This window comes from Mustelus asterias, chromosome 20, assembly GCF_964213995.1.
Source record: "Mustelus asterias chromosome 20, sMusAst1.hap1.1, whole genome shotgun sequence".
Classification (NCBI taxonomy): domain Eukaryota; kingdom Metazoa; phylum Chordata; class Chondrichthyes; order Carcharhiniformes; family Triakidae; genus Mustelus; species Mustelus asterias.
The window spans coordinates 66,396,182-66,423,910 of NC_135820.1; the positions used below are offsets into that span (position 1 = coordinate 66,396,182).

General features: G+C 46.9%; 1 protein-coding gene across 3 annotated transcripts in view; it reads left to right on the forward strand.

The window, feature by feature from the left end:
• lama5 (laminin, alpha 5) overlaps positions 1-27,729 on the forward strand; it is a 297,320-nt gene that overhangs the window by 264,248 nt on the left and 5,343 nt on the right. For all 3 annotated transcript variants that reach the window (XM_078236714.1, XM_078236713.1, XM_078236712.1), the window contains exons 67-77: positions 307-455; positions 2,553-2,685; positions 5,832-5,972; positions 7,095-7,225; positions 10,496-10,663; positions 13,822-13,954; positions 15,347-15,495; positions 17,765-17,954; positions 19,135-19,287; positions 21,577-21,736; positions 22,659-22,789. In XM_078236714.1, coding sequence (XP_078092840.1) covers positions 307-455; positions 2,553-2,685; positions 5,832-5,972; positions 7,095-7,225; positions 10,496-10,663; positions 13,822-13,954; positions 15,347-15,495; positions 17,765-17,954; positions 19,135-19,287; positions 21,577-21,736; positions 22,659-22,789 — 1,638 coding nt within the window. The remainder of the gene's footprint in view (positions 1-306; positions 456-2,552; positions 2,686-5,831; positions 5,973-7,094; positions 7,226-10,495; positions 10,664-13,821; positions 13,955-15,346; positions 15,496-17,764; positions 17,955-19,134; positions 19,288-21,576; positions 21,737-22,658; positions 22,790-27,729) is intronic.

Genomic DNA, 27,729 nt, shown 5'->3' on the forward strand with positions numbered 1-27,729 from the left:
TGCGGTGAGATTGGAAGCCACAATCTTCTGAATCAAAGGTGAGAGTGTTGCCCACTGAACCACAACCAACATTGGCATTGGAATTGGCGTCAGTGCAAAATAAAGTGAATTTAAACTCCACCCACGCCACCTTCCACTTTAATATTGAGAATCTACATTTAAGTTAAGGTTATAAGGGGTATTACAGCTTGAAATCATGTTCAAAATGCTCATGAATGGAAGAGCTTTCACGGTGCCTCAGATAATTCATCAAAACAGATTCTATCCAGCCTTGATCATTCGATGAATTGTGCGTTTGCTTTTCAGATCCAGATAATCATGGTTTTCTCAAAAAAAGTGAAGATTTATGTGCGAGTGGACAGGAAAACCGTTCTTTCTTCTGAGCAAGATGCCACGCGCCCTTCCATTTCTGAATATTATCTCGGTGGAGTTCCTGTGGAGAATCTCCCAGACAAGTAAGAGTCACGTGGATGGTGGGACGGAGGATAAACTTCCCCTGGATGTAGGGGTAGTCAGAATTGCAGGTTCCTCCCCGCCCCCCATGACTTACTGCTCCTTGAGAGCCATGAAGTTAAAACCTGCCTTTAATGATTCCAGCAGAATCTACATCAGCACAGACAGGTCAGGCCATTGGGAAATTGGAATGGGCAGCCCGTGTCTTTACAGCTAGCAGCCAAATTGTAACATTACTGGACTAATAATTCAGCAATTGGCTAATGCTCTGGAGAATTCATTTTTCATCCCACTGTGGGATGGGCCCATCGATCCCACTGAGGGGAAATTTAAATCGAATTAATTAATCACTAATGAAATGCTAAGTCTGGAGAACAAGACTTTACAACTTTTTCCACAAAAGAATATATGAGTTTTTGTTACCGGGATTGGTCAGGACAAAAGAACTTCCCTTCAGGCTTTTGAGGCCTGTACTAGGCCTGAGTTGTTTCTAGTCAATCTGTGGAGATTCCAAAGTGCACAATTCACATGGTAGCCTGGGAGTTGTAATAAAATCCCTGCAGTGCAGAGGGAGATCATTTGGCCCTTCGTGCCTGCACCAACAACAATCTCACCCCACATATTTACCCTGCTAGTCCCCCTGACCCTAACGGGCAAGTTAGCATGGCCAATCCACCTAACTGGGTACTCCAATTTCCTCCCACATCTTTGGACTGTGGGAGGAAACTGGAGTGCCTGGACGAAACCAACGCAGACAACGGGAGAATGTGCAAACTCCACACGGACAGTGACCCGATGTTGGAATTGAACCTGGGTCTCTGGCGCTGTGAGGCAGCAGTGCTAACCACTGTGCTTCTCTGCCGCCCACAGTTCTTCCTGTCATGCTCGGGTGTAAAGGAGGAATGAGTGAAATCCCCAACCTGAACTAACCTGGACTTCAAGCTCCAATGCCCAGCATGGGCACATATCCTGATCTCTTCCCCCCTCTTCAAACCAGACAAACTGTCAACTATATAGATGAGATTCAACAAATTGTTGGACTGTGTTAAGAATTAATATGATGTGGAGATGCCGGCATTGGACTGGGGTAAACACAGTAAGAAGTCTCACAACACCAGGTTAAAGTCCAACAGGTTTATTTGGTAGCAAAAGCCACTAGCTTTCGGAGCGCTTGCTGCTCCTTCGTCAAGTGAGTGGGAGTTCAGTTCACAAATGGGGCATATAAAGCCACAAACTCAATTTACAAAATAATGGTTGGAATGCGAGTCTTTACAGGTAATCAAGTCTCAAAGGTACAGACAATGTGAGTGGAGAGAGCTTTAAGTTCAGGTTAAAGAGGTGTGCATTGTCTCCAGACAGGACAGTTAGTGAGATTTTGCAAGCCCAGGCAAGTCATGGGGGTTACAGATAGTGTGACATGAACCCAAGATCCCGGTTGAGGCCGTCCTCATGTGTGCGGAACTTGGCTATCAGTCTCTGCTCAGCGACTCTGCGCTGTAATTAATATAACAGTGAAAATGAGCCCACTTGAACGTTAAGGACCACTCCAACTCCACTTTCTTCCTTTGCCTTTCTCAATCACTCTCTCTCTAGTTATGCAGCTATTCAATATCAAATATTGAAGTGAAGTTTATTTATTAGTGTCACAAGTAAGTTTACATTACATTGCAATGAAGTTACTGTGAAAATTCCCAAGATGCCACACGCTGGCACCTGTTCGGGTACACTGAGGGAGAAATTAGCATGCCCAATCCACCCAACCAGCACGTCTTTCGGACTGTGAGAGGAAACCAGAGCACCCGGACGAAACCCACGCAGACACGGGGAGAACATGCGAACTCCACACAAACAGTGACCCAAGCCGGGAATCGAACCCGGGTCCCTGGCGCTGTGAGGCCGCAGTGCCAAACACTGTGCCACCGTGCCGCATCGTGTAAATACATAGTGCAATTTTGTTTTTAAATGTTGGAGTAAAATCTCTCCCATGGTGACAAACCACGTGGCCTGGTTTTACACCGATCCGCACAGGTCAACAAAATAATCCTAGGTTTGCTTTACAATCCCTTCTTACTGAAGTGAAAAACGTTTCTCTTTTCCAGTCTGAGGAACCGATTCCCCACGGGCGGGTCTATAAAAGGCTGTATGCGCAGCGTGAAGGCACTGGACAAAAACTTAAATCTGAAACGTGAGACAACCATCGGAATCAGTTATGGGTGCTCTGCAAACCTGCTGGTGAGTCTTGCATTTGAGACACTCTCACTGATTGACTACAGATCAGAAACGGGACCATTCTCAGGATTTGTGAGAATCGCTCTCATCGTTTAGCGATCGTTACTATAAAATCTTCTGCAATTTTATTGGCGGATAAGCAAAGAGATGGAGCAATGCCCTTGGCTAAGATTTACACTCTCTGTCCATTAGCCTGTGCCTTTGCATCTGTATATTTGTGTGGTTATTAGTGAAAAGGAAAATTTTTGCAAAGTTTTCCTTCATCTTGCAGTCATCCGGACAAATACAAGAATACCAAATTTCAAACGATCACAACAATTTAAACAGCAGGAGAAAAGGGTGATGATTGGCTGGCAGGTCAACTCTAATTGGCCAAGGTGTTGCCATGGAGAAAGCAACAGGAAAATATAGGCTTCCCAAGCTCCCACAGAATTCAATAAAGGGGCACGGCCTTCCAACAAATTCCTTTTGTTCGTGAAGAGTGGGTCTCTGCGTGCGAATGTATGGCACTTCTGATGAGTGTAAATGAGCCACATTATGACTTTGATTAAATAACTTAGTGGTTGTTGGTGTAGCTATTAGCACATTGGAAATGGAATACATTCACACCACAGCGACTCATTCTCACTTCTGATAAGTGCAAGACAAACACATTTAGTGACGCGGCCTCTGTTCAACTACAAAAAGCAGAATAAATCCAATCCAATCAATTACTGTCCCCCATCACCCCACTGTCAGTCATTAGGAGAGTGGTGGATGGTCCCATTGACAATACTATCAAGCACCACTTGTTCACCAATGACTTGCTCACTGCTGGCTCCTGCCACCGTAACAGCCTTTGTCAAAACATTGACAAAAGAGCTGAAATGTCAAAGGTAAGGTGGGAGTGGCTGTCCCCGACATCAGGCCAGCATTGAGGAGCCCGATTAGAACTGAGTCAGTGGGAGTCGGGGGAAATCTCCCCGCGGGTTGGAGTTGTACCCAGCACAAAGGAAAATGGATGCTTGTAGTTGCTGGAGGACAATCATCTCAGTCCCAGTATTCTGCTGTGGAAATTCCTGAGTCCTAGGCCCAGTGATCTTCAGCCGCGTTATCAGTGACCTTTCCTCCATCATAAGGCCAGAAATGGTGATATTCACTGATGATTGTGTAATGTTGAACACCATTTGTGACTGGTCAGATACCTAAGTATCTATATAACAAGACCTGGGCAACATTCATGCTTGGGCACTAAGTGGTAAGGTACATTTGCACCATAGAAATGCCAGACAATGACCATCTCCAACATCTCTCCTTGATGTTTAATGGCATTGCCATTGCTGAATCTCCTATCATCAACACCTTGTGGTTGCCATTAAGCAGATATTAAACATAATGGCTACAAGGTAAGACGCTGGGAATTCTGCAGTGAGTAACTCACCTTCTGACTCCCCAAGCTCTGTTCAGCATCTACAAGTCAGGAGGTATGATGCAATGCACTCCAGAATTGGATGAGTCCAGCTCCAACAGCGCTCGATAAACTTGACAGCTTCCAGGGTAGGGTAGCCTGTTTGACTGGCACCCCATCCACCATCTTAAATATTTACTCCCTCCATCACCAACGTTCAGTGGAGCAGTGAGTACCAGGTGCACTGGTAGCAACTTGCCAAGCCTGCTTTGATGGCACCTTCCAAATCTGTGACCTCTACCACACAGAACAGAGGGCATGGACAGGGTGGATAGGGAGCAGCTGTTCCCTTTAGTTGAGGGGTCAGTTACGAGGGGATACAAGTTAAAAGTGAAGGATGGGAGGTTTAGGGGAGATTTGAGGAAAAGCTTTTTTATCCAGAGGGTGGTGACAGTCTGGAATGCGCTGCCTGGAAGGGTGGTGGAGGCGGGATGCCTCACATCCTTTAAGAAGTACCTGGATGAGTACTTGACATGTCATAACATTCAAGGCTATGGACCAAGCGCTGGCAAGTGGGATTAGGTGGGCAGGTCAGGACCTTTCATGTGCCGGTGCAGACTCGATGGGCTGAAGGGCCTCTTCTGCACTGTAGTATTCTGTGATTCTGAGCAGATGCATAGGACCTCCACCACTTGCAAGTTCCCCCTCCGAGTCACACACTTGAAACTGTTGTGCCGTTCTTTCTGTGCCATGGGTGAAGATCATGGAACTCCAATCCTAACAGCACTGTGGGTATCCATACACCACATGGACTGCAGCGGTTCAAGAAGATGGCTCACCACCGCCCCCTCAAGGGCAGTTAAGGATGGGCAGTTGCTGGGTTAGCCAGCAACGCCGCATCCCAAGAATAAAATGAAACTTCTAACAGCCGAGGAGAGGAATAAGTGCTGTGGGTTTTACAAAAATGCGCTGTCAGGTCTTTAGAACACTTTGATAAATTTAGAGTTGAATTCTGGCTGCAGTACATATGATTTTTATACCAAATAGCACACTCTCCATCACCGGTTAATTGGGCAGACTTTAATACTACTTGTTAAGATGATTTTATAATAGACACTTGAGTAGGGGCTGGCAGTCATGGTGAGTAATGTAACTGGGTGATCACTCAACACATCATATCAAGTTCTAGTCCTGTCAGAGTACTAAATTATTTATCTTAAATGAGTTAATGCTATCATTAATAAAGCGGAGCGGGTAAACTTGATACGAGTGCATTAAGCAGCTGTACAATGTTGTTTAAATAATTACCAGCCTTGATGTGCCCTGGGGAAAGGGAAATGTAACACTCAGAAACATCATCTGATTCTTATATTTTTAGGTTCTGTGCATACAATGCAGTCATCTACTTTTTTTAAAAAGGTATTATTTTATGCAAAAATAAATCATAGTGCGTTTACATCATTAATTCATGTAGTTTTATGGCTATCTCACACTTAAGCCACCCAACAAAACCAAATCCTGGTATGCCAGAGTTTCGGATATTGTATTCTGTTTAAATGGTGTTTCTGCTTTATTGTGAAGGGAAGGAAGGGAGAGCGCCGAGAGGCCACAGAAGGAAATGAAAGGACGTTTGCTATTATCTTGCGTTGATTGTTTTTGCGCCCAGTCTCACGTGGCTGCATTAAGAAGCCGTCAATTTTATTTTTCCAGCTGGGGTAATCCAACCCACAGCCCTCTGACTCTGTTCTGTATTTTGTTTCAGGTATCACGTTCTGCTAATTTCAAAGGCCAGGGATATCTGAGCCTGACGCCTCAAAATGTTCCCGTGCTTAGCAACTTCATATCGGGTTTTGGCTTCCAGACCCAGCAGCATAACGCCCTGATGTTTTACTACCCCTCGCCGGTAAATGCAGTGTTGATGAGAAGTGCTGGTGACAGCACGGACATGGTTGCGATGCATTGTGTTGGTTTCTCTCAGAAGTGTGGAAGCGAACGGCTTTTGGGATCACAAAAAATGTGTAAAAGATTAGACTGTTGGAGCAAGGCGGAAAGTGGGGTTTAGCAGGGCTGCTGACTAGCCTGAATTCTGAACCTGCATCTCACAACCCCCAGCCTCCTCACACACCCCCGCTCCCACCGGCCCACCTCACTCCTCCCCTCATAAATCCAGGGGGACTGGAATAATCAAATTTAGATACTTTTGGGCTGGCTGAGATTTAAATGTTGAGAAAATTTGGGAGCAAAATAATAGTGTGCGTAACTCATTAGTGCCTGTTTCCTTAATCTTTCGTGTTTGGCATTTGCCTCAAGCCCTGGTTATAACAGGTCCCTGACTGGAAGAACTCCGATGTTTGAGATTAGAATTCCCTATTGTTTATTTGTAAGTTTCAAAGTTTATTTATTACTATCATAATTAGGCTTACATTAACACTGCAATGAAGTTAGTGTGAAAATCCCTCGTCGCCACACTCCGGCACTTGTTCGGGTACACTGAGGGAGAATTTAGCATGGCCAATGTACTGAACTGACAAGTCTTTCGGACCGTGGGAATAACCGGAGCACCTGGAGGAAACCCACCCACACAGACACTGGGAGAACGTGTAGACTCCACACAGACAGTGACCCAAGCCGGGAATCGAACCCGGGGTCCCTGGCGTCGTGAGGCAACAGTGCTAACCACTCTGCCACCTGGCTTGTATTGGTTAATATCGGAATTTGCAGCGGGTCAGGAGGGTTCAAGTGTTAGCAAAGCAGAAAATATTGGTCAATGTATTTGTTGATTGCCCTGGAGCAAACAAGTACTTCGTGCTCAGGAGGTATGCTTTTAGCTTCTAGATCCAGCTGACCCAGAAACAGACCTTACATGAGAGTAATGTTAATGAGTCACTCCTCATGCTAAAAATACATGCAAAGTTACGGAACCATACAAGACTGAACACAGATTCTTTAGGGGATCCAGTTTGGCTGCATACCATTGTGGCCACTGTCTTGGTGAATTTAAATATATTTTTCTTTACTTTATTAGGAAGGAAAATGTCAAGTATCTCTGAAGCAAGGATTAGTGGCACTTAAGGCTTTCGACACTGAGGTTAAAAGTAAAATTCAGTACATAGATGGGAACCCACACTATGTCTCCTTCTCAATCAAAAATGACCAGTAAGTACCTTTGCCCTTCACAGCTTCTAAAGATCAACAGGAACTAAAAGAGATCATAACAGAACATTCTAGAAATGCACAGCTGCATCTGAGAAGAGGAAATTCTAATGTAAAGTCATTTATCCGTGGTAGTAATTGAAATCTCACAGTCCAGAAAAGTCAGCGAAGCTTGGTTTTACTGGAAGGTTCTTTCTAATGATCCTTCCACACGGGGGGCAGCATTTTCCATGGTGTGTTTTGCAGCGCCAATGGGATAATCCAGTCCCGCCACCATTGTCAGCGGATTTTCCCGTTGTTCGCACCCTCCACCGCCGGGGAACCAGTGGAAGGTTGTTGCCGTAAGATTTCAGCAGAGATATTTCACGACGAGGTTGTTACATTTTTAGGCTTTTAAAGGCGAGGGGCATTACTGCATAAGAACAGAGTTCTTAACATTTTGGACTCCCATGTATCATGGTCAGAGGCTGAGCAAACGGTCTCTTTGGTCTTGTCCAACTACACAGACAAGGTTTTCCAGTTGTTCCCATCAGTGGGATCGTGTGGTCCCGCCAGTGGCGAGCTCCCGGCAGTGAAGGTTGCGAACGACAGGAAATCCTGTTGACAGCAGTGGGACTGGAAAATCCTGCCACCAGCCAATGGCAGTCTACCTCTGCCATTACAAAACACACACCATGGGGTGGGGTAAAAATCCTGCCCAAAGTCTCAGAGCACCCTCTACTATGGTGGTGGTGATACTCAGGCAGTCCGAGCTGCGATGGAAACGTGAACCTTTACATGCGTGATTGAGTCTGGAGCTATGGATGGTGATGCCAGAGGCTCCAACTTTCTAACCATCACATGGCTCACCAGGAAGCTCACCCTGTTTTTACTGTCTGCCACTGCGTGTGTTTGGAAGGATTTGCAGGTTAATAATCAACCTGTTTGACCGCGTTATGAACGCGCCTTCCTTGGCCATCAAGTCCTGGGGTGGGACTCGATCACGGAGCATCTGGCTCAGGGGCAGGAACGCTATCCCAATGTCCCATTCAACTGTACTGGCACACAATTCTCTGTTTCCTCTGCCAATCCACCCTGTGGCTTCGAGATTGAGATTGTTAATGAGGTATTAGGTGCGGTTTTATTCTGTGTGTCTGCACTGACTAAACTGAACCGACATACCCCAAACTCATTTTACAAAGGTTCCCTACAGCCAGTATCAGACAAGCGACAAAGGGCTGGTTTGGATCTGGATTCACGTCCCAAAGCTGTGAGACCAGTGTCCAGACAACTGGCCTCCCCATTTTCCTTAACATGAAGGATAAATTGTTTCAGATTCATTGCTTGTCTTTTGTATTCAAGAGGTGGCTGGATATAGCACTTGGGGCGAATGGGATCAAAGGTTATGGGGAGAAAGCAGGATTAGGCGATTGAGTTGGACAATCAGCCATGATCGTAATGAATGGCGGAGCAGGCTCGAAGGGCCAAATAGCCTCCTCCTGCTCCTATCTTCTATGTTTCAATGTTTCAATTGAAAAGACAATTGGATTTTTTCTGAAACCACGTTCACTAAGTTGCATTTCACCTATTAAAACTATTTTTTGCATGGAACCTTTAAAGGAGCTCACTGGTGCAATTGACAGAGAAATACATTACATAAATAACATTCTGTTCCTTGTATATGAAATGTGACAATATGAATGGGCCTTTTCCCCTCCTCCGAGACTCTAATAGGAGAAACAGAAGAGGCAGGGCACCACGGAAGAGGCCATTGGGCCCACGGTGTCTGTGCCGGCCCAAAAAAAGGTTATTCAATCTCTCTTTAAGCTTCTCTTTAACTGCCTCCCCTTTAAGTTCCTCCAGACAGTAGAAATTTAATAGAAAAACAGAAGGTTCTGCAAAAGCTCAGCCGGTCTGGCAGCACCTGCAGAGAGAGGAACACATTTCAGATTTTAAATCCGACATCACTCTTCTTCGGAACTGGAGAGAGGCAGAAATGTGATGGCTGTTGACAATGGGAGGGAGGGTCAGGTGGAGCCAAAAAGGAAGACCAGGGGTAGGTTAGAGGCTGGGGGGAGATTAAGTTATAAAGGCGTCATGGAACAAAGGACACAAAGAGCAGGATTTTCCAGCCACGCTCCCCTCAAGACCGCAAAATCCCACCCGAGGTCAACGGGCCTTTGCATGGTTTTGACCCACCCGCTACGATTCCCGTGGCGGGCGGGACTGGAAAATTCTGCCCATAGAGTGGGAATGGTACCAGTAAAGGAACAAAGGTCTATAAAATAATGAGGGGCGTAGCTCAGCTCGATAGTCAACATCTTTTCCCAAAGTTGGGGAGTCTAATACTAGAGGGCATAGGTTTAAGGTGAAAGGGGAGAGATACAAAAGGGTCCAGAGGGGCAATCTTTTCACACAGAGGGTGGTGAGTGTCTGGAACGAGCTGCCAGAGGTAGTAGTAGAGACGGGTACAATTTTGTCTTTTAAAAAGCATTTAGATAGTTACATGGGTACGATGGGTATAGAGGGATATGGGCCAAACGCAGACAATTGGGACTAGTTTAGTGATTTAGAAAAATGGCGGCATGGACAAATTGGGCCAAAGGGCCTGTTTCCATGCTGTAAACCTCTATGACTCTAAATACTGGTGTGGAGATGCCGGCGTTGGACTGGGGTAAACACAGTAAGAAGTCTAACAACACCAGGTTAAAGTCCGTTGGACTTTAACCTGGTGTTGTTAGACTTCTTACTTTAAATACTGGTCCAGAGTAAATGTTAATAGCAGAATAAAGATCAGCACTATCTGAAAGCAAAACCATGAGAACAGAATACAGACCAGCACTAGGGGGAAAAAGTACAAAATGGAGGACAAAGTTCACATCTGAAATTGTTGAACTTAATTTTGAGTCAAGAAGGCTGTAATGTGTCTAATCGGCAGATGAAGCGCTGCTGCTTCTCCAGAGTTCGTTGGGCTTTGCTGGAACGTTGTACCAACCGAGGACAGAAATTTAAGCAAATTTAAGAGCAAGCTGGTGAATTGAAATAGCGACTGGGAGATCGGGGGTTACACTTGTGGACTGAATGGCGGTCTTCTGACCTTTATCCTGGTTAGATTCAAACTCGGATCTCAAGCTGATGATCATCTTTAACCTTTATGGGGACCTCATTAAATGAAAGGCGAACTCCCATTTATATAGCAGATACCATTTCCTTGGGATATCTCAAAACACCTCACCTGAAGTTATTTTTTTGAAGCTGTAATTATAACTTGTTCATTTGCTTTCCTGTCTGAAGGATTAAAATGACCATTGATGATCAGGAAAAAAGGCAATCAAAAATATTGAAGAGAAGCCGCCGTCAATCTGGGGAGATTGAGGAGGGGCAGGTCTACCTTGGCGGTGTGCCAAGCATTGACCTAGGTGCCAACCTGACTGGCTGTATCAGCAACGTTTTCATTTACAGGTGAGTTACAAGGACATCCGTAGATTCACAGAAGCAGGCAGCAAGTTTGTGAAGCTGTGTGCATGGTTGGTTGCGACAGTGCTGACTCCTACTTTGAATAACTGGACTTCAGATGCCTCTTGCAATCCAAGGTTTCAATAACCACATTTACAAATACATTATTTTGCACTAATGTGCACAAGGTTTTATTCTAGGCATTACTTAAATATACTTTAATGCTGGATACAGCCAAGATGTTGTTCTGAAAATATTGAGCCTTAGATTTACAAATGTTTGCAAGCCTGTTATTCATTTGGTTACAAATTTCTTTTGCGACACGTTGCTTACACATTAGGCCCGATTTTACCATTTTCATTCTCAGTGCTGAATCTGGGCATAATGCGGATCCGACTTGGAAATCTGCTTTCTGGTGCCCCCATACGCACTCAGCCTGAAAAATAATCTCCAGTCCCATTCGCACTGTGGGCGGGGCTTCTCGCGCCCGAAACAACCGGAGCTCTGAACTGCGCATGCGGAGTTAGAAAAAAAATTTGAAAAAGCACGCCCGTGTCAGATCGCTCCCGGGCCGCAGAAAACGGCCCCGGGGCGAAAAGTGGGAGAGATGACTCCCACAGACATCACTGTCCCCCTTATCCACCCATACCCCCCCCCCCACTGCCCACACACATCACTGTCCCCCTTATCCACCCACCCCCCCCACTGCCCACACACATCACTGTCCCCCTTATCCACACACCCCCCCAGCTATCCAGACCGATCGCCACCGCTGCCCCCCTCCCCACCGATCGCCCGCAGAGTGGCAGTGGACCCTGCTGCCCACCTCACGCCCCCACCAGAGATCCATCTACCCCCCCCCAACCAGTGAGCGATCGGGCCTTCCCCCCCCCCCCCCCCCCCCCCCACCAGGGATATATCTTACCCGCCTCCCTCCTCCCCCCCCCCCCCCCCCCCCCCACCAAACAACGTTCTGGCCTCACTCACTTCCCCCCCCCCCCACCCCAGAGGAACATCTGACCCGCCTCCTCCTCCCTCCCCCCCCAGACAACGATCGGCCCCCCCAGACATCAATCAGCCCTCCCTTCTCCCCAGACAACGATCAGCCCTCCCCCCCACACACCGGAGATACATCTGACCCGCCTCCCTCCTCCCCCCCCACCACTGATCTGAGTCAGAGAGCCGTTGGAAACACTGAACGCGCTCTTCAGCAGCTGGAGCGTCCGTTTCAGACTTTTATTTAGCAGGTCCATTACGGCGCAGTTCCGGATTGGCGAACATGGTGGTAAAGGGGGAAATGTTGATTAAGTTAGGCGGGCAGTTCATTAATTCAATTTAAATGCATGCAAATGCATTTAAATTGCCATAACGCCCGTTTTGGGCGCGAAGCCATTCCGGGTTTCGGTAAAATGGCAATCTGCATGGACGCAGGCACGGATCGCGTTAATGGCCTCACACCTGACTTTACCACGTTTTCGCACCCGAAAATGGTAAAATTGGGCCCATCGAGTTTGATTTTAACCTGAAGTAGATTTCGAGGGTGTAGGTGTTGGAATGAGCACAAAATAAACTCACAAGCTGAGTTCAGGCCAATGCATTATAACTCCCGGGCCTTTTTTAAATGGATCTGATTCACTTCCAGCCTGGAATGGACAGGAAATGGTAGCAGAGCGGCTGCTGTCAGGTGAAGCATGGGTAGCCCCAGGTCACCCATCAGCTTTCACGCAAGTAGTAGGAAGATGTTTTGGGAGGGTCTCCTAGGAGGGGAGTGGGCAGGTCTGGGAGAGGCTACTTTCCTCATGAGGATCAGTCAAGCACCCCTGCTCCTACTCTGGGCCCACAAGTGAAAGTTTTACACGCCCACTTACTGTCAACCTGCTTCAACCAGTCAGGATTCGGGCAAAAATACTCGCAGGGTCATAGAATATATTAATTGCCCACTTAAGGACCTCAATTAGGCCATGCTGGTAATATTGTGGTGGGACAGATAGGTGACCACTGGATTTAACATCTGCCCCCCACCCCACCCCTCCCCAAGTTTATGCCCACCAGCGGGGGAATGCTAAATCCAGCCCAACATTTCAGAATGATCACCTTTTATTTACAATTACATACAAATTAGGAGCATGAGGAGGCCATTCGCCCCCTTGAGCCTGCTCCACCCTTCAATGAGGTCGATACGATGATTGTGGCCTCAACTCCACATTCCTGCCTAACCCCTGCATTTTTTGGACTCCCTTGTCAGTCAAGAATCTATCATTCTTGTCCTTAAAAAAAATTCAATGGCCCTGCCTCCACCACTCTCTGGGGAAGAGAATTCCACAGACCCCTGATCTCTGAGAGAAAAAAATTCTCCTCATCCCCATCTTAAAGGGGAAGACTCCTTTTTAAAGAGGTTATAAGCCTCTCCCACAAGGAGAAACATCTTCTCAGGATCCTCCTTGTCAAGTCCATTCAGGTCCTTGCATGTTTCAATAAGATCGCATTGATTGAACAACATTAGAGATGTAACGTGTGTCAGGTATGCACAGAAAAGGGGGGAGGATAGGAAAGAACAATGGGAAGGTCTGTAAAAAGATGGGAGAGATGGGAATGGCCAAAGGGATGATGGTGTGAGGGGGGGAAAAAGAAGTAAAGAAATGAAAGACAAGTCTAGAAGACGTGTAAATGGCAAATGAATTGTCACCAAGAACTGCTGTCGAAAAACAAAAATAATAAAGTGGAGAAAAGGTTATGATCTGAAACTGTTGAAGTCAGTATTGCGTTCAAGCAGTGAGGTGGTGTTTACAATAAACTTCAATGGATCAACAGAGAAAGCCAAAGATACAGAGTGGAAATACTTCAGCCGCCTGCTGTCCAATAATCATTGGAACATGAGTTTAAAATATCACCATGATATGATCATTTCAAATGAGTTTTGGCGTAACTTTTAAAAAGGGAATTGGACGAATAATTGAAAGGGAAACGTTTGCAAGGATATTGGAGAAGAGCAGGAAAGAGGCACTGTTGATAGCTCTTTCAAAAAGCTGGAACAGGCATGATGGACCGAATGGCCTCCTGCCCTCCAATCATTTCATGAGTCAGAAATATTTCTGCTGCAGTTGTAAATTTGTGTGTGCAACAAAAGGATGCTTCCAGCACTTTTTTTCACTTTTCTCCCACAGTCAAGACTCGAGTCCACAATCCGTTGTAGATCTCCAGAAGCATAAGGTACTGGTGGGTGCAGAGTTGAACAGTTGCCCCAGGGAAAAACCACCTCAGCAGATCCGATCACACAGAAAGGAGAAATCCAGACAGGTAAATGAAATTAAAGTCTAGTTCTGACTTGTCATTAAAAGCCCAGCCCAAGAAATGGCAAACAGTCACACATATAAACTCTAGTTAAATCATTTTAACTTTCAGCAACTAAATTCAACAACACTTTACTTAGCTAAGCTTAAACTTATTTATTATTGATGTGGAAATGCCGGCGTTGGACTAGGGTGGGCGCAGTAGGCAGTCTCACAACACCAGGTTAAAGTCCAACAGGTTTATTTGGAATCATGAGCTTTCGGAGTGCTGCTCCTTCATCAGGTGAGTGACCTGATGAAGGGGCAGTGCTCCGAAAGTTTGTGATTCCAAATAAACCTGTTGGACTTTAACCTGGTGTTGTGAGACTGCTTATTTATTATTGTCACAAGTAAGGTTTCCATTAACACTGCAAATTCCCCTAGTTGCCACACTCCGATGCCTGTTCGGGTACACTGAGGGAGACGTTAGCATGGCCAATGCACCTAACAAGTACATCTTTCAGACTGTAAGAGGAAACCGGAGCACCCGGAAGAAACCCACGCAGACACGGGGAGAACGTGCAGACTCCACACAGGCAGTGACCCAGGCCAGGAATCGAACCTGGGTCCCTGGCGCTGTGAGGCAGCAGTGCTAACCACTGTCTGTGACCCAGATCCCTGGTACTGTGAGGCAGCAGTGCTAACCACTGTCTGTGACCCAGATCCCTGGTACTGTGAGGCAGCAGTGCTAACCACTGTCTGTGACCCAGGTCCCTGGTACTGTGAGACAGCAGTGCTAACCACTGTCTGTGACCCAGATCCCTGGTACTGTGAGACAGCAGTGCTAACCACTGTCTGTGACCCAGATCCCTGGTACTGTGAGGCAGCAGTGCTAACCACTGTCTGTATCCCAGATCCCTGGTACTGTGAGACAGCAGTGCTAACCACTGTCTGTGACCCAGATCCCTGGTACTGTGAGGCAGCAGTGCTAACCACTGTCTGTATCCCAGATCCCTGGTACTGTGAGACAGCAGTGCTAACCACTGTCTGTGACCCAGGTCCCTGGTACTGTGAGACAGCAGTGCTAACCACTGTCTGTGACCCAGGTCCCTGGTACTGTGAGGCAGCAGTGCTAACCACTGTCTGTATCCCAGATCCCTGGTACTGTGAGGCAGCAGTGCTAACCACTGTCTGTGACCCAGATCCCTGGTACTGTGAGGCAGCAGTGCTAACCACTGTCTGTGACCCAGATCCCTGGTACTGTGAGACAGCAGTGCTAACCACTGTAGCCCTTCCTCTGGGGGAATGTGTGTTTTATATTGTGTTGAGCTCTTTTATTTTGAAAGAATAATTATCCTTTCCTTGTCTGAGAGCTCCTTGTGTTTGGTACTGAAACTTCCGCCTGTTTTGAACCGTGCAGGCTACGACCAGAGTCGAGAGGAAACAGCAAATCTCAGAAAGTTGCCAGTTGCCGAAGCAGCCAGCAGCGGTCAGTAATGCTCATTACTTCAGGGGCTCCCATCTCAGTCGCTTGGAGTATGACAATATCCCAGAATCATTCCGTACGAGGTAAGGCTTTCCAATCATCTCAGTCGCTCCTCTTATCGAGTGGATTTAATCACTAAACTGAATCTGTCACATTTGTTATAATTGCATCCAATGCATTGTCTATTACTGAAATATGGAGTCACTTCGATGCTTGAAGAGAGTTCCCAGAAGAAATTTACATTGGGTCAAAGAAGAGGAAGAAGTTTGAGTGGTTGATGATGGGTGCAAGTGGAGAGAGAATGGATTCCCAGCAATTTGTACTGTTGTATGAGAATGTTTGACTAATTGTGAAATCGAGGAGCCCTAGTAAAATCGAAATCAGTGGGAATCTGACACAGAATTCTCCACTGGTTAGAGACAAACCTAGAACAAAGTTCGTGGTTGTTGAAGGCCAACCATTTTTGCCCCAGGCTATCGCTACAGGATAGTGTCCTAGACCCAACCAGCTTCTGTTGTTTCATCAATTACCTTCCCTGTATCATTAGGTTAGAAATCAGAGTTCAGTCTTATGTCTATAAAATAATGATCAGCTAGACAGTCAACATCTTTTCCCAAAGGTAGGGGAGTCTAAAACTAGAGGGAATAGGTTTAAGGTGAGAAGGGAGAGATACAAAAGGGTCCAGAGGGGCAATTTTTTCACACAGAGGGAGGTGAGTGTCTGGAACAAGCTGCCCAGAGGTAGTAGTAGAGGTGGGTAGAATTTTGTCTCTTAAAAAGCATTTAGACAGTTACGTGGGTAAGATGGGTATAGAGGGATATGGGCCAAATGTGGGCAATTGGGACTAGTCTTAGTGTTTTTTAAAAAAAAGGGCGGCATGGACCAGTTGGGCTGAAAGGCTTGTTTCCATGCTGTAAACCTCTATGACTCCTCAGGTACTGAAGCAGTTCATGTCCAAATGCAGCAAGACCTGGGCAACACTCAGGATTGGACTGATAAGTAAGGTTCATGTAAATCAAGTGCCAGACAATGACTATCTCCAACAACATACAATCAAGCCACCTCTCCTTGACATCCTGGGGCTGCCAAAGACCCCATTAACATCCTGGGGTTACAATTGACCAGGGCAATTGGGGGTGGGGAATAAATGCTGGCCGAGCTAGTGACGTCCAGACCCCATAAATGAATAGAAAACAAACATTTGATGGCATTACCATCTCTGATTCACCCACCCTCAGCATCCTGGGAGCCACCATTGACCAGAAACTCTACTGGACTAACCATATATACTATGGCTACAAGAACAGGTCACAGGCTGGGAATTCAGTGAGAAGTAACTCACATCCTGACACCTCAAAGCCATCCACCATCTACAAAGCTCAAGTCAGAAATGTGGTGGACTCAGTATATATTTGATAAAGGGTCATCTGGACTCAAAACGTTAGTACATTTCTCTCCTTAGCGATGCTGCCAGACCTACTGAGATTTTCCAACGTTTTCTCTTTTGGTTTCAGATTCCAGCATCCGCCGTAATTTGCTTTTATTCAGTATATCTGCTCTGTTGATTTATGTTAATAGAATCTTCCTTTGTCCATTCCAGAACATTGGCTATGTCAAAAATATAATCTCTTGTTCTTCTTGCCTTTGTAAACTATCCCTGATTCATTGAAGGCCAGGTTTGCAGTCACTTGCAATGCCAATCTACCCCCTGGAGTCCAGGCAACTCCGTCTTGTGTGAATTCATTGGTGAACTAGAGGTCTTGAAGGTGGAGATCTTGTGGCGCAGTGGATAGCATCCCTGCCTCTGAATCCAGAAGCTCCATGTTTGGGCCTCACTCTGGAACTTTATGGCCACAGAGGGCGCATTCATAAAATAGCCAAACAGATTGATGATCAACCTGCAAACCAATCAAATTCGCCATTGATGGGCAGAAGGAGCTGAAGAGTCTCCTGGTCAGCAGAAGGCAACAGCAAACCATTGCAGTACTTTTCTAAACATAGCCATGGGCCAACACATGGAAGTCTGTGTTTGCCAATACCCTCTTGAGTCATGGTACCTGAAGAGAGGAAGAGAGAGAGAGGTCAGGAAAGGGTGTCTTTAGTGCTGTTACCTCACTGGTGTATAAATGCTCGATTACAATGCACTTTACCAATATTAGCCACTTGAGAAATATATGACTTAAAACATTGACTTCGATATTCTTGTTATGAATGCTTGGATGCTTCCTGACATAAGGAAATGCATATAAAATCAGTATTGTCATTCTGGGAAAACTGCTCCATATAATCTTAATGTACTGTTGTGAATGTGAGAGGGGTTCATTACTATTTTCCTTAACATTGATTCTGCAGGTCTAGTTTTTCCATGGAGGTTCGCTGTAATTCATCCCATGGGATGCTTTTCTATGTATCCAATGAACTGGAAACCTCCTTTATGACTCTCTTGGTTTCCAAAGGACGCTTTGTCTTCATGTTTGATATCAAAGGGAAAAAATTGAGAATTGCAAGTAAAGAAAAGTATAATGATGGAAAGTGGCACACAGTAAGTAATGCAATCTCGGATTGCGAGTCCCTGGAATAATCTTTACTCACTGCACTATATCTGATATTTGGATTGTTAGTTATTAAAACTGTTTCCTAACCTTTGGATGAATATTTGAATGACCAACTACACATTACTTCAATTTTCCATTTAGATTTTATTTTCAGTAAGTAAAGTTTATTTATTAGTGTCACAAGTAGACTTCAGCATCACACACTATTCCAACTCAGCATCACGCAATATTCCAGCTCAGTGTCACACACTATTCCAAATAACTGCAATGAAGTTACAGTGAAAATTCCCTAGTCCCCACACTCCGGCGCCTGTTTGGGTACACTGAGGGAGAATTTAGCATGGCCAATGCACCTAACCAGCACGTCTTTCGGATTGTGGGAGGAAACCCATGCAGACACAGGGCAAACATGCAGACTCCACACAGACAGTGACCCAAGCCGGGAATCGAACCCAGGTCCCTGGCACTGTGAGGCAGCAGCGCTAACCACTGTGCCGCAAGAAAGAGTGGCAATAATTAACAGCAGGGTTTCCAAGCTATCTTTTCATATTTGAAATCATTGCAATAATAGCCTGATGTTATTTTGAGGACTTGTTTAGGGATATAGACTGTTCCTCTAGTAGGATTTCTCAGAGTATGTAACATCCCAAAGACCTGGGTGTCATGTTGAACATTGTTTAATCAGCGTCGGTTTAAGTCTTTTTAACTCATACAAAACATTGGTAAATGAGAAATGTTTAAATAGCGTAAAACTGTAGTGGAAGCATTGCACAATTCTCATCTGGCAAGGTTGTAGCCTGCTAAATCTGCTCAGGCCATTATTAAATGAATATTGAAAGTGAGTGTAATTAGAATTTTACACATACGAGTCAAATTATGTAATTTTTAATCTAAATGCCTCTCTGTAATGCAAAATCCAGACTTGTGCAAATAGGTGAATGAAGTCTAAATTAAATGGTGTTCCTGAAATAGAATCCGCATTGAATTAGAGCAGTCGGATGCCGACTCAGTCCACAGTTTCCAATTCTATCTGTGTCGTTCTATCAAATCATAATCAGCTTTGAACAGAGATTTGTGAATGTCTAAACAAATGTAACTTCAAACTGAGTAAGATTGTGTTTCACTGCATCAGAATTTGCCTGTAATGATCCATTGTTTCATTTCTAGATATTTTTCAGTCGAGAAAGGAACCAGGGGCAGTTGGTGATAGATGGTCTCCGGGCTCAGAGAAGCGCTCTCTTGATCACAGCTCCCTTAGATGTCAGAGCTCCATTCTACATGGGTGCAGTGCCAAAAGGAAAAGCAAAAAAGATTGCTCAGGTGAAAAAAAATGTTGTTTGTCTTCATTGCAATTATAATATATTTGTAACCCTTTTTGGGCGTGATGCGGAAAACAAAAGGCTGGATTTTCACCTATTGTCCCATCTGAATTTAGGCAGGATAGAGGTGGAAAACAGAAGAAAGTATGTGGTGAGGCCTACTGCATTGTTTTTTTTTATACTTTTCCAATTCAATCAAATCAAATCCAATTCAGAGTCTCAACAAGTTGAGACATTTCAGATCCAGGCTGACAAGACAGGGCGGGAGACCAAAACCACCCTGTCCTGGGCCTGATCTACATGAGTCAAGCTGATTGGAGAAGGGGGAGGATCCTCCTCCAAGACTTGAGCTCATTTGCATCTTTCCACAGCCAACATGCCTATTCCTGTCTGCATGCAAATTACAATGGGCAGGCGAAACCCAGCCAGTCATTCCCCTTTCATCTGTCGGTAGGGTTCTACTGACCCCATGGACTATCATGGAAGGATCCCTGGAGTAGCACTGCAAAACTCCTGTGGAGGGACCTCCTCCTCCCTGGGTAGCACTTATATATCTTACCATTTAAGACATTGGTGCTGTGCAGGTAAACCATAATAGAATCGTAAAATCCCTATAGTGCAGAAGGAGGCCATTTGGCCCATTGAACCTGCACCAACAACAATCCTACCCAGGCCCTATTCCCATAATCCGCCCTATTTACTCTGCTAATTCCCCTGACACTAAGGGGCAATTTAGCATGGCCGATCCATCTAACCCACCCATCTTTGGAGTGTGGGAGGAAACCGGAGCACCCAGAGGAAACCCACGCAGACACAGGGAGAACGTGCAGACTCCGCACAGACAGTGACCCGAAGTCGGACTTGAACCCTGGCGCTGTGAGGCAGCAGTGCTGACCACTGTGTCACCATGCCGTCCATAATATTGTAGCAGAGGAACAAAATACAAAACCTATTCCACTTAAATCCTCTGCACTTCAAGATTGTGTTACCCCCATTCAATATGAGCGATGGGAACTCAATCCAATGCAAGAACAAGGAAATTGTGCCAGATTTGAGGAACCATGCACACATTGGCCAGGATTTTAGGACCCCACTGCAGAGTGTCTCCCCCTGGTGGATGCGGCGAGCTGTTTAAATCCATACTCAGTTCAGCAGGATCCTGCTGGGTGGGAGGAGCTGTAAATTCCTGGCCATTGAGTCCTTAAGGTTGTGACACACATTACGCACTCTCAACGTAGAACGCATAATCATTCAGCAACAAAATTGTGACGGTCTGTTCTTCCTGTATTTTGCTTTTGTCTGTATTCTGTGCCAGCTTAATACAGTTCAACTTGTTAGAACATATCTGTATAAATGAGATGTTTCTAATAGAGCTGACCTATCTGATTCAATTTTTTCCCCTTCCTTCCATGCTTTTATCTCAACGTGTGGGAGTATTTGGGGTTTATTATTCACATTAAAAGTTTGGCATAAACGTATGTTGTTGAAGTTGCTAAATCTTCGGTGGGACAGAGCTTCAGGGTGCTGATCCAACTTTCCACCCAACACTTGATTTATTTTTTAATGGCTGGCTCATATATTTGAGAAGCAGCAATGCTTGAAGGACAATCCTGGCATTATACAACAGCAGTGCTATCCAGACATGTAACTGGAGCCATGAGATGAAAGTCTGAGTCTTTCTTTGAACCTCAGCTGTGATTGTGGCCAGACTTCCCCACGTGCAGCCAAGCCTCAGAATGGGTCCTCAGCCCAACCAGCCAGGGATTACTGGATCACATTCCTAACCCCAGGGCCAGCTGTTGTGCTTCTGGCTAACTGCTCAGCATCAACCCAGGATCGTGTGGAAGCAGAAAAGCAAAACAAAATTCGGGTGGCACAGTGGTTAGCACTGCTGCCTCACAGCACCAGTGACCTGGGTTCGAGTCCCGGCTTTGATCACTGTCTGCGCGGAGTTTGTACGTTCTCCCTGTGTCTGCGTGGGTTTCCTCCGGGTGTTCTGGTTTCCTCCCACACTCCAAAGATGTGCAGGTTAGGTTGATTGGCCATGCTAAATTGCCTCTTAGTGCCAGGGGGATTCGCAGGGTAAATACTTGGGTTATGGGGATAAGGCCTGGGTGGGATTGTGGTCGGTGCAGGCTCGATGGGCTGAATGGCCTCCTTCTGCACTGTAGGGATTCTACGATTCTATGAAGCTCATTTGTAGAGATTGTATTAATTTCTCCCAATGTAGATGTGACTAGCGGTGTTGCAATTTGATAGCTGATGACATGTTAATAACTGATTTCTGCAGGGTACGGCTGCTGCCAGGTTTGTTGGATGTATCCGAAACTTCCAACTGAATGGAAAGCCAGTGGAACCACCGTCACGTACATATGATGTCATGCCATGTTTTGAGGGAAGTCTTGAAACAGGAACATTCTTTTCTGCTGCAGGGGGCTATTTAATTATAGGTATTAAAATCTTAACTATTTCCATCTCATTAATTGATATTAACCAACTACTATTTATGAATTTACATTTTTTAAAAGTTGCATTTTAGAATTGTTCCCATTTTGTAACTGAATTACCGATTCCTTTTTTATTTGTCTACTTTCTCTTGGTAAACTTCATGCTTGTGTTCGCTTGTAGGAGCAGAATTAGGCCATTCGGCCCATCGACTCTGCTCCGCCATTCTATCATGGCTGATATGTTTCTCATCCCCATTCTCCTGTCTTCTCTCTGTAACCCTTGATCTCCTTATTGATCAAGAACCTATCTATCTCTGTCTTAAAGACACTCAATGACCTAGCCTCCACAGCCCTCTGTGGCAATGAGTTCTCCATTTAAAAAATATTCAGTTCCTTATTCTTCCTACCAAAGTGTATTACTTCACATTTTCCCTCATTATATTCCATCTGCCAAATATTTTCCCACTCGTTTAACCTGTCTGTATCCCTCTGCAGACACTCTGAGCTGAATTTTTCCATCCCGCCCGCCACGGGAATCGTAGCAGGCAGGACATGGACCATTCAAAGATCCGTTGACCTCGGATGGGATTTTCTGATCTTGGGGGCGAGTGCAGCCGGAAAATCCCACCCTATGTATCATTGTCAGCACTTGCCCTCCCGCCTATTTTTGTGTCAGCCGCAAACTTGGCAATAGTGCGTTCACCTCTCTCATCCAAGTCATTAATCTATATTGTTGATTATACATTATTTATTTCAAAGGGCTGGCATAGATGGGTTGAATGGTCATCTTCTGTGTTTATGACTTAATGACACATTCTGGCAGGATTCACTAGATAGTGATCGGGATTGGGATCCATTGGTGCTTTGTTTTCTCTAGGTGCTGACACTTGCAATTCTAATTGTCACCTGAAATTGTTTCTTCCAGATGAGTCTTTTGTCCTTGGCAAAGATTATGAGCTGATGCTTGAAGTACGGCCCAGGAGTTTGTCAGGTGTACTTTTCCATGTTGGAAGGAAGCAAAGCTATTACTTCAGTCTGTATGTAGAGAATGGAAAGGTGAGCTACTTTCATTACAAGACTGGAAATTATTCTTTTCTAAAACAGAAGTTCACCATTCAGAAAAACCTGAGCACATCGTCAAAAATTAAAGCCCCTCTCCAGGTGACGAAGATTTATGATTTTTTTTGGGCTCAATTATGATTTAGAGGGAGATCTGTTCAGACCAGATCTTTAATCTGAGAATGCAACTTAACAAGATAAACTAGTGCTGTCGAATCACTTGAACCCAATTTTTTTTTTACTGACTAGTCCAGATTATCTCATTGATCATCATCACAGAGCCAGATAGAATGACGCCATTGTTAGGATAGTGGACCCAAACCCCAAGATATATTATAAAATCAGATTTTATTTGGCATAAATATGAGGATAGGATGCTTCACTCCAGGTGTGATTCTTTTGACAAATGAGGGTTCTTTTTATCAAAACAAGCTCCATTCATAACACAGTTTACATATAGCTCAAACAAAATAAAGTAGCTTCAGTTTTAACAGCTGAATGATACTTACAATAAAGAAACAAATCTAATTTCTAAATTTATCACTATTTCAGTTCCAATTAAGCAATATTTCTCTTATAGACTTAAAACACGCTTTAAATATAGTTAACAATTACAGCTATACTTGCTCTAACTTGGGTAATAACTGTGAAGGTTCCAGAGAGTCTTCTAGAGAGAGAGAGAGAGAGAACAGCCTATAGACTTCTATCTTTTAACAGCCCTCTCCAGCAACTGAACACAAAAAACTGTTTTTCTCTGCTACAATCCTAATTCCTCCCACTTCTAGTACATGTGCCAAATCACCTTGTACACCTAACTTGCCTTCCATTACTTCAATCAGAAAAACCTCAGGGGTCCTCTCCAGTTATAAACAAAAAGCAATTAGCTTCATTCTAAGTAAACTCCCCATGGCTAAAATGAGCAATTATCCTGCTTTCCACCATCTGCTGATTCCCTCCAGACATACTGACTCCTTTGAGAAAAAAAAACACAATTTTAAACACTCTGCAGAAACAGCATCATCACACCATATCAGTAGTACAGCATTAGCACACCATGGATTTTTCAGGTCTAAGTGAACTCATAGGGCCCGATTTTACAAACGGGCGCGAAATCGCGGTAAAGTTGGGTTTCGGGCCTATACCGCGATCTGCACCCGATTCCGAGCAGATCGCGGCTTGACTGACACCCGATTCGGGCGCGGGTCCGGTCCACGCCCGAATCGGGCGGCCCGACGATTTAAATGCATTTGCATGCATTTAAATCGTCTTAATGAACCGCGCGCCCAACTCTACCGCCAAATCCCACTTTACCGTCTTCTGGTCCGATGCGGATCCGCGCTCTAATCGACCTACCGAATAAAAATCCGAAGTCGCCGCTGCAGCCTCTGAAGAGCGGGGTCAGAGACTGCAACGGCTCCCTGACCCAGCTCCTCCTCTGGGGGGGGGGGGGTGAGGAGGAGAGGGGGTGCGACATATCATCCTCTGGGAGGGTGGGAGGGTAGGGGGTGTGACCGAACATCCCCGGGCGGGGGGGTGGGAGGGGAGGGGATGTGACCGATCATCCCCTGGGGGGCGGGGGAGGGGGGGTTGGGAGAAGAGGGGGTGTGACGTATCATCCTCTGCGGGGGGGGGGGGGGGGGGGGCACTGCCACTCTGCGACCGATCGTTGGGGAGGGAGGGGGCAGGGGGTTCCGCGGGACGCTGTGGTGAATAATGACAGCCGTGGTGTTTGAAGTATACGGCCACTCGGGAGAGGAGGGATTCATTTCTCCGGTGGGGAGGAGGGATCGGCCGCAGAGCGGCAGCGGAACCCCCTGCCCCCTCCCTCCCCACCGATCGTCCGCAGAGTGGCAGCGCTCTACCCCCAGAGGATGATACGTCACACCCCCTCTCCTCCACCCCTCCCCTCATCCCCCCCCTCCCCCCCCCAGGGGATGATCGGTCACACCCCCTCCCCCCCCCAGAGGATGATCGGTCACAACCCCTCCCCCCACCCCCCCCTCCCTCCAGATGATCTGGGTCAGAGAGCCGCTCTCTCTGCTTTTTTCTTTCGCACCCGGGTGCGCTGCTTCAGATTTTTTTCGAATTGCGCATGCGCAGTTCAGAGCTCCGATCGTTCTGGCAGCGCTAAGCCCCGCCCACAGTACCACCGTGCCGCCCCTATCCATCAAGGTTCACCACCGCCTCACACGCGAACATTTTTGATGGCTTGTGCAAAGTTTTCATGCTTGCTTTGATGCATTGCAAAAACACACAGGGTAGGATTTTGCCCTCCCACCACCCTCCTCCCCCCCCCCCCCCCACCACCCTCCTCTCCCCCCCCCCCCCTCCCACCACCCTCCTCTCCCCCACCCCCCTGCTCCCCCCCCCCCCCCCCCCCCCCCCCCTTACCATTTTCATTCTAAGCGGCCCCGGAGCGAAAAGCGGGAGAGACGGCCGCCACAGACATCACTGTCCCCCTTATCCACCCCCCACTACCCACACACATCACTGTCCCCCTTATCCACCCCCCCACGACCCACACACATCACTGTCCCCCTTATCCACCCCCCCCACTACCCACACACATCACTGTCCCCCTTATCCACCCCCCCACTACCCACACACATCACTGTCCCCCTTATCCACCCCCCCCCTACCCACACACATCACTGTCCCCCTTATCCACCCCCCCAACTACCCACACACATCACTGTCCCCCTTATCCACCGCCTCACTACCCACACACATCACTGTCCCCCTTATCCACCCCCCCACTACCCACACACATCACTGTCCCCCTTATCCACCCCCCCACTACCCACACACATCACTGTCCCCCTTATCCACCGCCTCACTACCCACACACATCACTGTCCCCCTTATGCATCCCCACACTACCCAGACCGATTGCCACCCTTGCCCCCCTCCCCTCCCCACCGATCGCCTGCAGAGTGGCAGCGGACCCCCCTGCCCCCCACCAGAGATCCATCTGCCCACCAGAGATCCATCTGCCCACCAGAGATACATCTGCCGCCCCACCACCAGAGATCCATTTACCCCCCCCCACCAGTGAGCAACCGGGCCTCCCGCCCGCCACCCCCCCCACCCCCCCGCCCCGAGATACATCTTACCCGCCTCCCTCCTCTCTTCCCCCCCCCCCCCCCGCCCCGAGATACATCTTACCCTCCTCTCTCCCCCCCCCCCCCCCCCCCGCCCCCCCCAACAACAAACAGGCTTCACTCTTTCTCCCCCCCCCCCCCCCAGAGAATGGTCTGGCCTCATTCCCCCTCCCCTCCAGAGGAACATCTGACCCACCTCCCCCTCCCTCCCCACCAGACAACGATCAGACCTCCACCCCCCCCCCCCCCTCCCAACCCCCAACCAGACAAGGGATTTGGCCTCACTCCCCTCCTCCCCCCGCCAACCAGAGAATGATCTGACCTGCCTCCCTCCTCCCTCCCGACCACTGACCTGAGTCAGAGAGCCGTTGGAAACACTGAACGCGCCCTTCAGCAGCTGGAGCGTCCGTTTCAAACTTTTATTCAGCAGGTCCATTACGGCGCGGTTCCGGATTGGCAAACGCGGTGGTAAAGGGGGAAATGCTGATAAAGTTGGGCAGGCAGTTCATTAATTCAATTTAAATGCATGCAAATACATTTAAATCGTCATTGTGCCCGTTTTGGGCACGAATCGCCGCCATTCCTGGGTTTCGGTAGAGTGGCAATCTGCACGGGTGCGGATCGCGATGATGGCCTCTCACCCGACTTTACCACGTGTTCGCGCCCGAAAACGGGCGCGAGAGAATGGTATAATAGGGCCCTTAATGTGTGTTTTCCAGTTGCAGTGGCAGCTCGCCATCGGCAGCTGGCAGGATCTTCCAGTCCCACCAATCACTGCGGCATTTTACATGGCTTGCCCGCCCCTCACCCAGGGAACCCACCACAGGGGGCTCCTTCCAGCGGGACCCGAAGATCTGGCCGGTGGGAAGGGCCGAAATATCCTGCCCATATTCCGACATTGTGCACAATTCATAACTGATTAGATCCTTTTATACATCATAGCATCACAAGCGGTTACATCACAAGAGGTGGCCAATTGGCATGTCATGCTTGTGTGTGCCGGCTCTCTGTAAGAGCAACTCAGTTAATCCCACTCCTTCAGCCTTTCCCTAAAGCCCCGCAATTGTTATTTTATCCAATAATGATCCAGTTTCCCTTTGGATGCCATGCTCGGATCTGTCTCCTCCACGCTTTTGGGCAGTGCAATCCCGATCCTAACCATGAGCTGTGTGTAAAAACAGCTTTCCTCGTGTTGCCATTGCTTCATTGACCAAACATCTTCAATCAGTCCTGACCCTGACCTTGCCACCAATGAGAATGTTTTCTCCCCATCTACTCTGTCTATACCCCTCATCATTCTGAATCAATGATTCTATCAGATCTCCTTCCAACCTTCTCCCCTCTCAGGAGCGTAGCCTAGCTTTTCCAAACAAGCCATGTAGCTAAATTCCCTCATCCCTGGAACTCATAGAATCATAGAATAGAATCATAGAATCCCAACAGTGCAGAAGGAGGCCATTCGGCCCATCGAGTCTGCACCAAATACAATCCCACTCAGACCTTATTCCCATAACCCCTTGTATTTATCCTGCTAATCCCCCTGACACTAGGGTCAATTTAGCATGGCCAATCAACCTAACCCGCACATCTTTGGACTGTGGGAGGAAACCCACGCAGACACCGGGAGACTGTACAAACTCCACACAGACAGTGACCCATGGCCGGAATTGTCCCAGGTGCTGTGAGGCAGCAGTGCTAACCACTGTGCCTGAACTATTTTCACAAATCTTTTCCGCACCCTCTCTATCGCCTCCACATCCATCCCAAACTGAACAACACAAAGCGTTTTACAAGTGAAGTAGCTTGCATCAAACAGGAAAAATATTAGGAAAGATT